Source organism: Dromiciops gliroides, chromosome 2, assembly GCF_019393635.1.
Source record: "Dromiciops gliroides isolate mDroGli1 chromosome 2, mDroGli1.pri, whole genome shotgun sequence".
In the NCBI taxonomy this organism is placed as follows: domain Eukaryota; kingdom Metazoa; phylum Chordata; class Mammalia; order Microbiotheria; family Microbiotheriidae; genus Dromiciops; species Dromiciops gliroides.
In genome coordinates, this window is record NC_057862.1 from 100,646,205 (window position 1) to 100,662,552 (window position 16,348).

The following is a 16,348-nucleotide window of genomic DNA, read 5'->3' on the forward strand; positions in this document are numbered from 1 at the left end:
ATGGTCCTTCTTGTCCCTTTCAGCTTTAATATTCTATGAATCTGAGTAGAACCAGGAGAACAAAGTCAAGTCAACAAGCAGTTATTCAGTGCCTATTATGGACCGGGAAATGTGCTAAGGATTACAAATAAAGCCAGAAAAAAATGTGTAAAATTAAAAAAAATTATAAAGACAAACAAGTCTGAAACAGTTAAGATCTCTGATCAATACAATGAACAGTGACAATTCCAGAGGACTGAAGATGAAGTCCACTACTACCCACCTCCTAATGGAGAGATGATGGACTTAGGATACAGAATGCTACATATATTTTTTGGATATGGTCAATGTGGGAATTTGTTTCACTTGACTATGAGTATTTTTACAAGGGTTTCCTTTTCATAATGGGATAATGGAAGAGAAAATAGATTTTTATTATTTGAAAAAATAAATTAAAGAAGAACATTATATAAGTCTGAGTTCTGAAAGTATAGGAATTCGAAATATAGGTAGTCTGAATAGATAAGTATAATGGAAACAAATAAAGGAGTTACACCCCCCACCCCTGATCTCTAGAACCCTGGGTTAATGGAGCTAGGGAGGGAACTTAACTATTTGTCTATGTTACATAAAATTGACCAGAAATGAGCTTACTTCCAGAGTGGAAATACAAATTCTCTAATAGCAGTTAGAATATTATTGGTAAATTCTTGGACTGAGAGGGCCAACAAAAAGAAGCTTGGCAAATAGGGTGGTAGAAATGGAGGGGACCATAGAGATGAAAGTTTTATTTAATGATTGCAGAAACTGAAGCCTGTGTCTGCTGTTATTCTGTAGCATTTTACTTACCACATTTGGAAAACTCCAAAGGGGAAAATGTTTTCTTGGATAGTTTTGTTGCTACTTTAGTTTCCCTGGGATCATTGACTTCTTTGCAAAGCTCTTACTATTTGAATCCTTTCAAAGTCACACGAGCATCCTGGACAGCATGGTGAACAAGCTAGAAAAGTATGCCAATCATCTGGAGGAGGTGGTGGAGGAGAGGACAACACAGCTACTATCTGAGAAGAAAAAGATAGACAAACTTCTGTCTACCATGTTGCCCAGGTAGTTATGAGCTTAGCATGTACAGATTTTGCCCTTCCCAAGTATCAACATTTTCATCTAAGAGGGATTGAACCTCATGAAATATGAAACACTTATTATATCCTTTCTTATGAGGAGGTCAAGGCAATTAGGTGCAGTGTCTAAAGAGGAATATAGAGAATGAATCCCTGGTTAAAAACTTGGGTGTGTTAAAAACTCACAGTGTTTTTTTTTTTTTGGTGAGGCAATTGGGGTTAAGTGACTTGCCCAGGGTCACACAGCTAGTAAATGTTAAGTGTCTGAGGCCGGATTTGAATTCAGGTACTCCTGAATCCAGGGCTGGTGCTCTGTCCACTGTGCCACCTAGCTGCCCCCTTCACAGTATTTTTGCAGAGAAATAATTCCAACCTTGAAGTCCCATAGAAATGTACAATGTTATTATTATCATCGTGGGTCTTTCCCAGCACTTAATCCATGATTTTATGAGTTACATGCTCTGTAGTGTACCATCTTAAAGTAGTCTGCACTGGTAAAACGCAGCAGCACAAACTGTACCACTAGATGGCAGTCTCGTTTCATGAGTCTAGTCATTAAGGTCTCCATCCACAGAGATGTATTCATTGTTCTGGCTCTACAGAATGTACTCCCAGTTGGATGTTTTAAATCTAGATCCTCCTTCTTTTGTTTATTTGTTAAATATGAACTTGCTTCATCATTAGCAGTTGGCAGAGAGGTCTTCTTTTATGTATTTTCATTTAGAATCTCTTGCCCTCCTTGCCCTGACCAAAGAAGCTGGGAATATTGACTTGTGTGAGATTGATCAAAACAAAAATATTGATTTGTGTGCTTGTATGTAAGTATCTTCCATTACTGGAAAATGAACCTTTACTTTCAAAAGGGAAGCGATCAACAGGAGAAAGTTTGTGGTCCTAGGGAGAAAACTTTTCTGTAAATGTTTCTTCCCCCCCTCTTTATGGTCTGTTAAAAGTCCCTTTTTCAAACAGCCATGCTGAGAAAGGATGACTATGACAGACTTTCTCCATAATTACCAGATGTTCTAACTAGAAATGAAATCCATTAATGTAATAGATGATGTGGAGATGTATGTGTGTAAAGTACCACGGATATTAATGAGTAGCATGGTGTGTTTTGAGGTAGATAAAGAAAAGGTTATTTCTATGACAATTTCTCTTCCCCCCTCCCATTTCAGCTTCATCGGGGAGCAGCTCATAGCTGGGAGATCTGTGGAACCAGAACACTTTGATTCTGTGACCATCTTTTTCTCTGACATTGTTGGATTTACGAAGCTGTGTTCTCTCAGTACCCCCCTGCAAGTCGTAGGTCTCCTCAATGACTTGTACAGTTTATTTGACAACATTATTACAACATATGATGTCTATAAGGTGAGCTACCCCAGTTATGGACTGAGAAGAATACTTGCTATTCTTTGGTTGGGGTATGAACGTGAGCCTGAAGCCACTAGCAGACTTCAGTTATGGTGAGCTCTCTGTCTCACTGTTAGAGACATGGTGAGAGGCAATCTTTGACCCTTTTTTAATTTCCTGGATAGAATTTGATTAATAAGAAAGGTTTATGCTTGTCGAGTCTCATCAGTTGAGTTCTGACTTTTCTTTCTTAATTTAAAGAAAAAAAAACATTTCTGAAAGGTCTTAGGCTAATCACATCCCCCTCCAGTAACCCAGAGATGACACAGACTGTTTTGTTTTAAAGACCACATCCTTAGATCTTGTGGTTTGATTTGCATGGCTGGGTGTATGATAGTTAACTTTTCTAAGTAAGAAAGAATGATAATAAGGGCTATATCTGAGTTTCTAGTTATTTATTCATACGGTGCTTCTGAAGGAATCTATGATTAATGTCCAGGTACAGTGAAAATTCACTTCATGAGGACAAAGAGAAGAAATTAGGGCTCTCTCTCTCTCTCTCTCTCTCTCTCTCTCTCTCTCTCTCTCTCACACACACACACACACACACATACACACCACACACACACAACACACACCACCCTTCGCAGGAAGAAGAATGACTAGATGACAGAAAATGCTGGATGGTGATAATAGATAGGTTTATAGTTCGCTGAAGTGGGGAAAGAACAAACATTTATTAAGTACTTACTAAGGGGTCGGCACTGTGCTAAGCATTTTACAAATATCTCATTTGATCCTCATAATAATTCTGTTGGGTAAGTGCTGATATTATGTTACCTGATTTTCTAGAACAGGATAGATATTTGGGGTCTGAGTCCAGGTATGTGTGGGGGAGGGACCTTAGGATATTTCCACAATAAAAAGGCCCTAGCAGTTAAATTCTGGGGGCATCAGTCATCGCAAACATCCTGGAGCAGTACACCAACCTTTGTCCCACAACAGGGCTATATATATCTAGAAGATTAAAGCAGACAGTGAGAGAGAGAGAGAGAGAGAGAGAGAGAGAGAGAGAGAGAGAGAGAGAGAGAGAGCAAGAGACAGAGACAGAGAGAGATTGAAGGGTTCTTTGCTGGTGTTTGTTAAGATGTTTGATTATACAGAAAGTTCTTCCTTTATGTAAATTTACATTACACAGATTTGACTTTATGTAAAGAATTGTGAAAGACATGGAAAGATGTAACAGAAACATACGTGAAGAGAGTTTATAAAAAAGTGTGCCCACAGTTTGTTCCCTGTTTTCACGGATTTGATAAAAATGAAATGTTTGAAGAAATGAGTAACGAGATTGTAAAATTAGCACAAGAATTGGAACTATAAGTGGATGAAAATGATGTGGAGGAGTTGATTGAGTCTCATAGAGAACTGTCTAATGAGCATCTGACTGAGCTGTTAGCTGCAAAGATTACAGAAGAAAAGGAAGCTTTGGAACCCAAGGTCGAACTAAAATGGTTCACAGTGAAATAGTTGGCAGAAGCATTTTGTCATTTGAGTGGAATTTTTTTTCTTGTATTGAAAAGATGAATCCAAATACTTCAAGATTTTAAAAGTTCAAAGACTAGTTGAGGATAATATTGCTTGTTATCATCACAAGTCAAAAAAGAGAGCCACTGTCCAAACTATCTCTTGATAGCTTCACAAAAAGAGTTGTGCAGCTAACTACCAGTGATAAAGGCTAGGTGCAGTGGGTGGGGAAGGGGCAATATACTGCACATCTATGTTAACTCTACTGTACAGTACTTTGCATACTTTATCATTAACTACCTTTCATTTCCTAATTCTGTTCATTATGGTATAATATTTACTATATTTGCATTTTAGTACATTTTATGACTTGCATGAAGGTATTTTATAAATGCTTTTGTTATATAGGCTAAGTGAAGTGGGTGAATGGGAGCAAATCTACATTACATAAAAATTGTTTTGTGTAGAGGGCTCCAGAATGCTTCACTTATGTAAAGTGAGAACTATCTGTATTCCTGGTAGCAGAAATGATTGAATTGGAAAGAGACAAGAGTAATAAGCCAGATGATATCTCTTTGTGTTGGAGCAGTGTGCCTTCAGGAGTCCGGTGTTTGGGAGTGACTTTCCCTCCATACCTGTGCTTGTGTGCTTATCTTGTGTTGTATGGATCATTGGGAAAATACTGTGTACTAGGCCACAGTGAAAATTCCTTGAGGTTTTAGGCATAGAGAATTGGGGAAGGATAGTGGTAGGAGTGAATCTGTATGAAAAATATGGCCAGTAACTGTTGCATTATTGACTGCAAGTTCTGGGCCCTGCCCTATTCTTTTGAGCATGCCTACATTAGACACTGGTTGAAGAATTCTGACATTCCCATTGGAACAGAATTCTGTTCTGTAGAAGGGCACAAAATAATGGTTATGTCAATTGTAGTGAAATATAAGTCCAGAGATTAAGGATGTACCCCTTTAAACATTCTTAACTATTGACTAATATCTAGGCAAATGAAAATAAACTAAGACAGCATTCTTCCCTCAGGTCATTTTTGTTTGGCTGCAAAAAACACTTTGTGATTTCTAATTTATTGGAGTTATCTTTCTAATCATATTTTGCTTGGAATAATATTAAAATCAGCTTGCATTCCCTGAAGTATACATCATTTGATGGGAGAGATGGTCTATTAACCAGCTGGCTTTTGCACACCAGATTAAGTGATTTTCTTCCTTGTACATCTGAAGTCACATTCAATCTGTCTTACCTCCCTTCCTACCCCAAATCTTCCCTCCCATTAAAGCTCATCCTTTTATCTTAAGGCTTTGATTGGGTTACTGCAGATTCCCCTGGGAGGGGAGTTGTTATTAGTCAAAGAGACCTTTGTTTTGGATAAAGAACTAGAAAGTAAATTTTCTTAAGGGAGTGAGGGGGAGAACCAGAAGGTACAAAGTATCTCAGGAGTGGGGGAAAGAGAATACGAGATGGGTAGGGGGAGGGACAGAACAAGGAATATTAGTGTATTTATCTTAAAATTTTGCTTAAAGATTGATATTGCCAGGAAAGGTGCCAAGTGACAAAGGAAGACCAAGCTGGGATTTTAAACTAAATAGTAATCTACAAAGCATACAATACCCTATGCAGATAATTGGCAATAGGCCATACTTCATTGTGCATATGTGAATGTTTATAACTGTAACATGAACTATGGAGTGTGCTGCCACTTGGGTTGAGTTATCTTTGAAAGGCCCCTTACCTCTTTCAGGTCACAAATGAGAAGCCTATGTATTTTAGGATTAGATTGTTTTTTGTTTTGGGGTTTTTTTTTTTGCTGGCAATGAGGGTTAAATGATTTGCCTAGGGTCACAAAGCTAGTAAGTATCAAGTGTCCGAGGCCGTGTTTGAAGTCAGGTCCTCCTGAATCTAGGGTGGGTGCTTTATCTACTGTACCACCTAGCTGCCCCAGAAGCCTATGTATTTTATTTTATTTATTTTTTTGGTGAGGCAATTGGGGTTAAGTGACTTGCCCAGGGTCATACAGCTAGTAAGTGTCAAGTGTCCAAGGCCAGATTTGAACTCAGGTCCTCCTGAATCCGGGGCCAGTGCTCTATCCACTGTACCACCTAGCTGCCCCCTAGCCTATGTATTATAAGGGACAATGTCCTTCCAAAGAAGGTATGAGGCTTTTCTTCAAGGTACTTCTAAAAGAAAAAAATAACAATTTTTTTTTAAATCTAGGGAAAAAAAGTTTGGGCTTTTTTCTTTTCCTTTTTGAGTTTAAAGCAAAATATGAAGTTTTAATTCAACTCAAAACTGTAGCAACAGGTAAGTATTTTTCATGGTGGGGAGGCCTATGGGGGAAGGAATGGTATTAATAATTCAATTAAACAAAAAAGCAAAATAAAATTTACCAAGTGTTTACTGACCAGCTAGGATATGTTCAACATTGTACTAGGCCACCTTAAGGATACAACCAATAGACAAGGTGCCTCACCTGAAAGAGTTTACACTGTAGTTGAGGACCTAAGATTAATTTAAAAAAATCATAGCTGAAAGGTACCTTAGAAGACATGAAGTCCAGTCTCATACCCAGTGTCAGAATCTCAGCTATCAAATCCTGGACAAGTGGCTATTGGAGCTTCTGATTAAATGCCTTCAGTGACAAGGGACCTCATTACCTTTACAAGGAACTGCCCTTATTTCATTCTAGGACCTCTCTAATCATGAGGAAGTTCTTATTTCAAACCTAAACCTCTACTACGTAATTTCTACCTCATTAGTCCTAGGTTTGCTCATTAGGACTGTGGAAATTTATTTTGATTTGGGGACCCTACATTTAGGCTGAGATTAGAAAGCCTTAGGCCCTCAGGGTCTCTTCTGTGTGGAAGGTGCTATTGCCCCTCCCCCTCTGCTTCAGTTGAGCCCAAAAGCCCCATGGGCTGTAGAAGATGCCAGGTCAGACAGCCTGAGGCATGTGATGCTCGAGCATCGCCCCAGCCGCCACCCTGACTGGTGGATTAGCTTGGTGTGTGGGTGCAAAAAGCCTCGAGATTTGAGTAAAGAAAAGAAAGATATATATAGACCTGGGGGTTAGACTAAACGGGCGGCTACAAGGACGCAGGAGAAGGCTAAAGGACTAGGAGCAGAGAAGAGAGGCCGATGGACAATATTAAGGGAATCTGACAAGATTAGAAGGGAGACAGACAAGAGGAGGAGGCTGAAGGACAAGATTAGGAGTCTGGGGACTGTCAGAGTTTGGGAGAGGCTGACGAGATTAAGAGAGCCGGACTGAGGAGCAGACAGACAGAACAGGAGGCAGCGGAGAGCACAGAAGCGGTCAGCACAGGGGACAGGTTGGAGAAAGTGAAGATTAAGAGAAGAGCAGGGAAAGTGGAACATACCCTAAGGCAAGAGGTGGCAACAGCCCTTATTGTATTAAAAAAGTTCCAGGGGCAGCTGGTGGAAGCACCTGAACAGAACGCAGTCAGGTTGTACATTTTATTTCCCTGTATTCTTAATTTTAAATAGTATCTCATAAATAAATTCTGCTTTAATTATTTAGTTTGGAGGTTTCTTAATCTTTTGCTTATCAATTTGGGAATGGAGTAGTGTGGTGGAACTTTATAAATGGCCCATATTAAATTAATAGATAGTCAGATAGCCAAATAGTCAAATGTCCCCAGATTAGTCCTCCCGTCAGATTAGCCCCCCAAATTAGCCAAGTCATTCAAAATATTTTCACATTTGAATGGCGACCACGAAGGAATTTATGGCCCAATTATAATTTCTCTAAGCTTATAATTTTTCATAAGTCCAGTTCTATATTTTTCCAGATTAGTTAATAATTAATTTTTTTACAGGACCATGCTGTGTAATTTGCTACTTATTCAATATGGTGACTCACATAACCCAGTTAAGTAACAATAAGAGGTAGTATGTAATTTTTCGACAACCTTTTATGCTGCTGCTTAAGTAATCTTTTTGGTCTACAGGTCCAATCATGTCATTCATTCATTTGATCAAAATCCTTCATTGATTCTCATTCTCTATTAAATATTAAATGGAATGCAGACTATTTAACCTTGCTTTCAAGGTTCTCAATGATTTCAACCAAACATCCTTTTCTAGTCCTGTTTTACAGCAATCCACTGTTTTCATTCTACACTTTAGTCAAACTATTCAGTGTTTCCTGATTCCATTCATGCCTTTATGCATTCTTGTCCCCTACCACCTGGAACATATTGGCTCCCACCCTCATCAGCAGACAGTCACATCCTTGCTGTCAGTAAAAACCTAGCTCATATGCATTTCCTTCATAAAATCTTTCCTAATCCCCCTGATTTAAAATGGTCTTTTGCTTTTTGAGCCTCTTAGATTCCATCTGACTTCTCTTATTCACTCATTTTATAACATAATTATTGATGTATATGTTCTACATCTTCTGCTAGATTATAGATTCTTTGAGGACATAGACAGTGTTATTTTCATCATTATATCCTTAGCACTTGGCACAGTGCCTTGAAGGTTAATAGGCATTTGATAAATATCTCTTGAATTTAAAAAAATCCTATAGATAAAATGAAGGGGGGGAGAGAGAGAGAGAGAGAGAGAGAGAGAGAGAGAGAGAGAGAGAGAGAGAGAGAGAGATGACGACTAAGGGCCTGAATGTCCAGGAAAAGTTTCATGGAAGAGCTGTTATAAACAGGACATAGAAGAAGGATAAGATCTAGCTAGGCAGGGATTATACAGACAGGCTCTAAGACTTTGAGCAAATAACTTCCCTGGATGAGACCTTAGTTTGTTTACATATACAATGAATAGGTTGGATTAGATTATATCTAAGGTGCCTTCTAGTTTATTCTGGGAGAAAAGAAGAAATGTGTTTGGTTTTTTTCCCCATCGTTCAATTTCTAATTTCCCATTTGGGAAGTGAGATTGTGCTGTTACAGTCGTTGAACTTATATTTTCAGGTTGAAACTATTGGTGATGCCTACATGGTGGCAAGTGGTCTCCCCCTCCGCAATGGCATCCGACATGTGGAGGAAATTGCTACAATGTCACTGTACTTCCTTAGTGCCGTGGTCCATTTCAAGATTGGACACATGCCAGGGGAAAAACTGAAGCTTCGGATTGGCCTACATACAGGTACGTATCACAGAACACTACAGCCTTTACAATGCCAATTTATTTCTGTCATCCCCTACTACTAGAATTATATTTCAGTAATATTCCTCACAGCTCTTGGTCTTAAAAATGCACATAGAGTGATTACATAGAATCATAGGATTTTAAAACAGGAAGGTGCTTTAAAGATCCCATAGTCAAATTCCTTTGTTTTACTGATGGGAAAACTGAGAGCCTAGAGAACTGAAGTCATTTATGGTGAAACAGCTGGTTAATGGTACCATTTGAACATATTCAGTGATGGATAACTTATTATCTTGACAGTTTAATTGGCTCTAATTATGAGAAAAAAATTCTGTAAGCTGATCCAAAATCTGACTCTGTGCAACTTTCACCTACTAGTCCTAGTTCTTCTTTCTGGGGTCAACCACAAAACAATTATCATCCTCAGTGTCACCATCATCAGTGTTAGTGGATCTATGATCTCAACTATATGATTTATTCCCTCAAACAATGCAACCCATAACCCATTCATGCCTGTCCATCCTGTGTGACTCTTATCTGAATCCTTCTTTGAGAAATAATTATTAATAATCATTATCTTGGGGGATTCAGTAATCTCTCCTTCTTTCTAGTCTTTTCTCTGGGAGTAGGGACTCCCAGGTCTAGTTAGTTCATCTGGGTCAAACCCAACCCAAGTTTACAAAGAATCTTAGGTGGAGACAGATCCTTTTGTCTAGATTGCTGAAGGACTGATAAGATTAAACCATACCTAGATGGAAACTATTTTGCCCTGATCAGCTTGAGTGTGTGTGTGTGTGTGTGTGTGTGGGGGGGGTGTCTACATTTTTTCTCTGATTTCATCTTCCCAAGAGTTGAGTGACCTGAGTCACTATCCCCAGACTTCATTTTAATATTATCCATTTTTAGTCATGTCAACTAAATAGATTTGATTGTTGTTAACCAATTAGATTTGATGCTATGTGATGGACCTCCTCTTTGGAAGGGTATATGAACTGAGGACCTGCCTGGTCTGAGAGAGATGGCTAGTAGTCCTCATTTTATTAATAAGCCGTCAGCCTATTAATAAAATAATTAAATTACCCCCAAACTATGTTTCTTACATTTTTAATCATCACACTTATTAAGTTTGCCACAATGGGTCCATCCAATGAGATGAGGGATTTTTCACTTTTTCTTGACATTGAGCACAAAGACTAACCATGAGTTTATCCCTTGATCTCACTGTGTGACCAGCCTCTTTCACTTGTTCATTGACGTCCTTTAGTCTGCTTCTCCTTCATTAAATTCTTGTTTGTGATATGGTGCAGCCTGATCCTACCAGTATGTACCTTCCCATTGCCCTTTGGGTGACACTCAATTTCAATTATTTGGACCCTATATTATTCTATGACTTGCAGCCATACAACATCAGCAAGAGAATATTGAAATGACAGATGAGTTCTGTTTCAAGGAGAAGCTTGGGGTCTTTCAAAGGACTTGGCTATTTCTCAGAGGTAATCCAACCCACTCTCCTAATCTTGGGTCTAACACATTGTCCATTTTCAATGACTTTTACTTTCAATCACCACCATCCTTTTAGTCACCCATTTTCACAAACTTGGAGTCATTCTTGACTTTTTTCTCTCCCTTGTCCATCATGTCCAATCAGTTGTTAAGTCTTGTTTATTCATCTTCTACAATATCTCTCATAACTGTCCACTCTCTCAATTCACATGATCAAAACTATGGTTCAAGACCTTACCACCTCTTGTCTGAGTGACTACAAAAGCTTCCTAATTGTTTTCCTTGCTTCCTATCTCTACCATCCACCCTACAGCCTCTACATAGTTGTTAAATGGATATTCCTAAAGCATAAGCCTGGACAAATCACATTGCTGGAAAAAAATATAAACTCTTTTGTCACTTAAAGCCCATTGCAATTTGGTTCTAACTTCCCATTCTAGACTGATTTCCCATTATTCTATCCCAAATATCCTATGTCCTAATCAAACTAACCTATTTGCTTTTCCCTGTACATGACTTTGTTTCCCCCATGCTACCCTTCTTCCTTACTTTTTGCACTTGGAATCCCTAGTGTCATTCAATATTCAGCTCAAATACTGTCTCTTACACGATACCTTTCTTCCTCATTCCCTAAAATTGGTAGTTATTTGATATTTGTTTGACATATTTTGCATTTACCTAACCATGTACATGTTATGTACCTAACAATCTTCTCTATCCCAACCCCTGAGCTCAGGCTAGAGAGAGATACTTCAACATATGCATTGAACTCCCCTTGAAAACACCGACTTTCCAGTTTTTCAACCTCATCAATTCTCATGACCTTCATGTTCATCCCACCTCAGGTACCCTCAGGGTTCATCATAATTAGATGTCAATATCACTTGAAATTGTGCTGCCTCTATTATCTTGAACTCTGAAATTCTCTTCTCTGATCAGAATTTCTTGCCCTTTCATCTTTGACTCTTCCTCACTTCTCCTAAACCTATTCTTCACCTTCATTGTTAGCTCCAGTTCCTCCATCTCTCCCTTCCTCTCTGTTCTCCCAGTCCATCATCTCTGATCTGTTTTCCTTTCTTGCTTGACCAGTTCTACAATGGTAGCTAGATCATCTATGTACCCCTGAATTTCTTACCACCATTTTAAAATGCTAATCCTTAATCATCCATATTCCCTGTTCCTACATCTGGAGAAAGTCACATAACTGGGCTAACTGCATCACAGAACCTAAGGGACCATCTAATCCAATATATGTTTGTATAAAAACCCCCTCTACAGCATGACTGAAAAGTGATTATCCAGGCCTTGCTTAAAGAGATTCACTGGAAAAGGAGCACCCTGCCTCCCAAACCACCACCACCGGAAGCTGGCCTATTCAACTTTTAGATAGCTCTTGTTGTGAAGAAAATGTGGTGTTTTTTTCCCCCCTTTTTTGCAAGACCAAAGCCACTTCTTTGCAGCTGCCATCCATTGCTCCTAATTTTGCCCATGGGAACAAGCAGAAGAAATCTAAATTTTTTTTTAATATAACAACAAATCAAATAGGCAGCTATCATATTCCCTCTCTGCTAAATCTTCTCTTGTTCAAGCTAAATATCCTGATTTCTTTCAGGTTTTCATGCAGCGTGATCTTTAGACCTTTTGCTAACCTATATGGTGATACTCAACAAATTATAAATACTGTCCCTAAAATGATTGAAACCCATTATTGAACACAATATTCTAGATGTCAACTGACATGGGGAGAGTGCAACAGGGCTGTCTTTCCTAGCTGTGATCACTATGCTTCACAATGCTGTGCTTTTTTTGGCTACCATCTTTTTTAGATGACCTACTATCTAGCTGAGCCTCTCTTACCTTTTTTTTGGTAAAATTGATTTTTTTCAACTCAAGGGTAGGATTTTATAGTGGTCCCTACTGAATTTCATCCCATACTCTAACTTATCCAGGTCTTCTTGAATTCTGAATCTGCCTTCCATTATGTTAGCTAGCCATTCCACTCATCTCATCCCTGCTTTTATTCAAGTCATGAATAAAAATGTTCAATAGCACAGATCCTCATATAATCCATTGGAAACCATTTTCTAAATTAACACTAAACCATTGATGAAATAGTCTTTGGGTCTGTGTAGTTCCAAATCTATTGAATTGTTCTATTGTGTAGTATAAATCTATCTTTCCCACAAAAACAGTTTAATCACCAGATGGTGCTACTAGGCACTAAGCTAAGTCTGTTCACCAAAAGGAGCAAGTATGGGCAAGTACTAAACTCACTTTGTCAGCAGACTATCAAAAAAGGATTGGCATCCTACCCCAAATCACAGGAAATTCTGGGGAAATATCTTTCCTATAGCTCCACTTTTTTAGAGGGCAGCTTGCTTATTTAATTAATTTAAGGGTCATAGTTGGTGTGGAGATACCCAATTAGAATGGCTTTATACCTGAAACAAAATGGGAAACTCCACCTCTTCCCTGAATCTTATTTTTGTTACTAAGCCCAGTGATATCACCATTCCTTAGTGGTATAGACCAGTGGTACAAAACTAAAATAGAAATGGATTTCTACAAGTTGCATAGAGACTTAGAAAACCACAAGTTAACATTACCTATATGGTATTGTATTTTCTATTTTGTTAAATTTTTCCAATAATCTATTTTGGGCCACATTTGAGAGTTTTGCTGGCCAATAGAGGGCTTGTAGCTGGGAGCCTGACAATGATATAGACAGATGTACTTAGTAGTTTTGTTTGTTTTACTTATAGGCATAGAATAAAGAACTAAGGAACAAAATCATAAATGAATTTAGTTAAAGATCAAAACATTAGTCATTAATGGTTTAATATTTAATAATATTGTCTTCTTTGCCCTGCTACTTCCTTCAAGTCCCCTGTCTCTCACAGTATTTAAATTTTAGGCTAGTGAAGAACCATGTCTTTTCTCTTTTTGTTTCCTCCAATTGGTAGTCAGACTTAGATATTTCTATTTCCTCCCTTACTTCTATAGTAATGGAAGAAGAGTGAATAGAGCAAAGGCATGGCAGCAGCAAGAGAAACTTTGTTAAATGTTTTGCTAAGAATCAGTTAAAAACTACATTTACAGCATCCTTTGCTTGATCAGTTTAATATCCATGTCACGAAAGGACATACATTTTGGCATTACCTCTTCTTGATGAAACCACATTGGATTTTTATAATAAACTCTTCCTTTTTGAGGTATTCACTAACCATCCTTTTAATAATTTGTTCTAATTTTTAATGAACAAAGTCATTGACATATGGTTTGAAGGCTCCATTTATTCCCTATTTTGAGAAATGGAGCAACATTTGCCCTTCTCCAATCAAAGGTTGGTGAGTTCTCTGTTCCTATCTCCATTCTTATCTTGGATTATTGTTGCTGTTCAGTTTTTTGTCAGTTGTGTCTAACTCTTGGTTGGCCCCATTTGGGGTCTTCCTGACAAAGATACTGGAGTGGTTCACCATTTCCTTCTCTAGATTATTTTTTACCGATGAGAGAGCAGAGGCAAATTGGGTTCAATGACTTGCCCAGAGGCACACAGCTACTAAGTGTCTAAGATCAGATTTGGGCTCAGATCCTACTGATTCCAGGCTCAGCACTCTATCCACTGAGCCACCTAGCTGCCTACAAGTCTTATATTGCATATTAACTCCCTATTAGTCATTTTCATTTTGTCCTTTCTGGTCCAGAGGCCATTTTCCTGTTCCTTCTTTGATCCTCATCATTTCCCTCAAATAGCTAAAACAACCCCCTCCCCCCATAGTTTTTCTTGATAATCTCAGCTCATTCTGAACCTTAGTATCTCGTTGACTCTTCTTATAGGACCACACCCTACTTTTGTATTTATCCTTCATTACCTGCCCTTGCCTCCATGTTCTGTACATGACTTTTAAGAGATGTAGAGAATTTGAATTAATTTAAATTATTTGATCACTTCTCTATTCACTTGTCACTTTCTTCAAATAACTTCACTTCCCCCTCCTTATCAGAATTGTTTCCCTTTGTGCTTTCAGAATTTCATTCTTGGGAACTGCTTTTCCCTTTTGATCTGACATACAGAATTTTCATCAAGAGAATCCTACCTATCTTTTCTTTGAATATTTTAAAACCTGTCCCCTATTAATCTAAGATGCTTTTCAGATTCTGCTGGTCCACTCCAGTAACCAGTTCATTCATGGTGGGCAGAGTAAGATCTAAAATAGAATTTCTCTTGGTTTGTTCATCCATTTTTGAATGATGGCATCATTAAGGATCTATTTGATCATTAAGGCAAGTCAATAAATTATTAGCATCTCTGCTTTTAGCAGAGAATTCCATCAAATTTCCAGATATTAGAGGTCTTCCTATTATATCATGTCTCCATTTCAGGCTTGTAATATATTTCCTCTTTCTGTCTAATTGATCATTATTGTTTCCTTCTCCATTGGTCTTTACCTAAATGTTCTCTATCAATGCTTCTCTCCTCTAAGTTATGGTCTTCACATGAATTAAAAAATATAATTCCACACTGCCTTTCCTCTTTCCTATCCTGGTTTTTTTGTTTTTTTGGGTTTTTTTGGCGGGGCAATGGGGGTTAAGTGACTTGCCTAGGGTCACACAGCTAGTAAGTATCAAGTGTCTGAGGCCAGATTTGAACTCAGGTACTCCTGAATCCAGGGCTGGTGCTTTATCCACTGCATCACCTAGCCACCCCCCCCCCTGCTTTTTTTTTTTAAATAAGGTCTGATATGCCTCCCTGAATTAGGATTACAAATTTATCTTGCTTGTTATCAACATTTTGTACATTTGCATATAGACCTCTGAGACCATGAATTTTATTATTATAGTCATTCTTGGATTACTGTTCACTCTTCAGATTATTAGATAAAAGGAAAGATTTCATTAAATGTCTGACCTCAGACACTTACTATCTGTGTGAACCTGGGCAAGTCACTTAACCCTGCTTGCCTCAGTTCCCTCATCTGCAAACATGAGCTGGAGAAGGAAATGGCAAACCACTTTGGTATATTTGCTAAGAAAACCCCGAATGGGGTCATGAAGAATTGGACATGGCTGAATACGACTGAACAACAACAAAAATTTCTTTAAAAGGATTCCAATCTGAAAACAAAGAAAAAGGATCTGAGGAGGTAGAGAAGGCCTGACCTGTGTCAAGAAGGTGGAGGGTAAAAGAAATGTTGCACAGAGGAGAAAGAGAAAATATACCCCTGAATGCTTTGAGCTAAGGATAGATATGAGGTGACTGTCTCTTGTGAACTACTCTGTGTAGCTAGTCCTATTATTCTTCCTACATTAAAGCTACTCCCTATGGTATCAGGCTTGGCAAACACACAGACAGCTTTCTTCCTTTCTTTTCAGTTTAAAGTCCTTTTGATTAGATGCATAAAATCTCAAGCAAAAATGCACTTCTACCATCCCTTGTTGAGTATGCATCATCTCTGACCAGAAGCCTGTCATTTTTCTGTTTTAAAACAATGGTCTAGAAATCTAAATCCTGTTTTCTGGTACCATCTTCTTAATGTTCTATTCACTTCCCAAATATTCCTTTCTTTTCTGAATCCATTGCCTTTGATTTGAATTAGTGACAAACAAAGTAATAAGATAATCTATCATCTCTGGCTCCAAGATCTCTGGTCTCTTACCTAAGCTTTTGTAATATTCAGTAAAGCTTTCGCATTTCTTTTGTCAGCATCATTTTTGCTCACACAAATCACCAT

The 16,348-nt window shown here is 38.2% G+C and overlaps 1 protein-coding gene across 1 annotated transcript in view; it reads left to right on the plus strand.

Moving 5' to 3' along the window:
* LOC122738351 (guanylate cyclase 2G-like) overlaps positions 1 to 16,348 on the plus strand; it is a 93,450-nt gene that overhangs the window by 63,125 nt on the left and 13,977 nt on the right. The window contains exons 17-19 of the mRNA XM_043980402.1: positions 946 to 1,086; positions 2,276 to 2,468; positions 8,936 to 9,110. Coding sequence (XP_043836337.1) covers positions 946 to 1,086; positions 2,276 to 2,468; positions 8,936 to 9,110 — 509 coding nt within the window. The remainder of the gene's footprint in view (positions 1 to 945; positions 1,087 to 2,275; positions 2,469 to 8,935; positions 9,111 to 16,348) is intronic.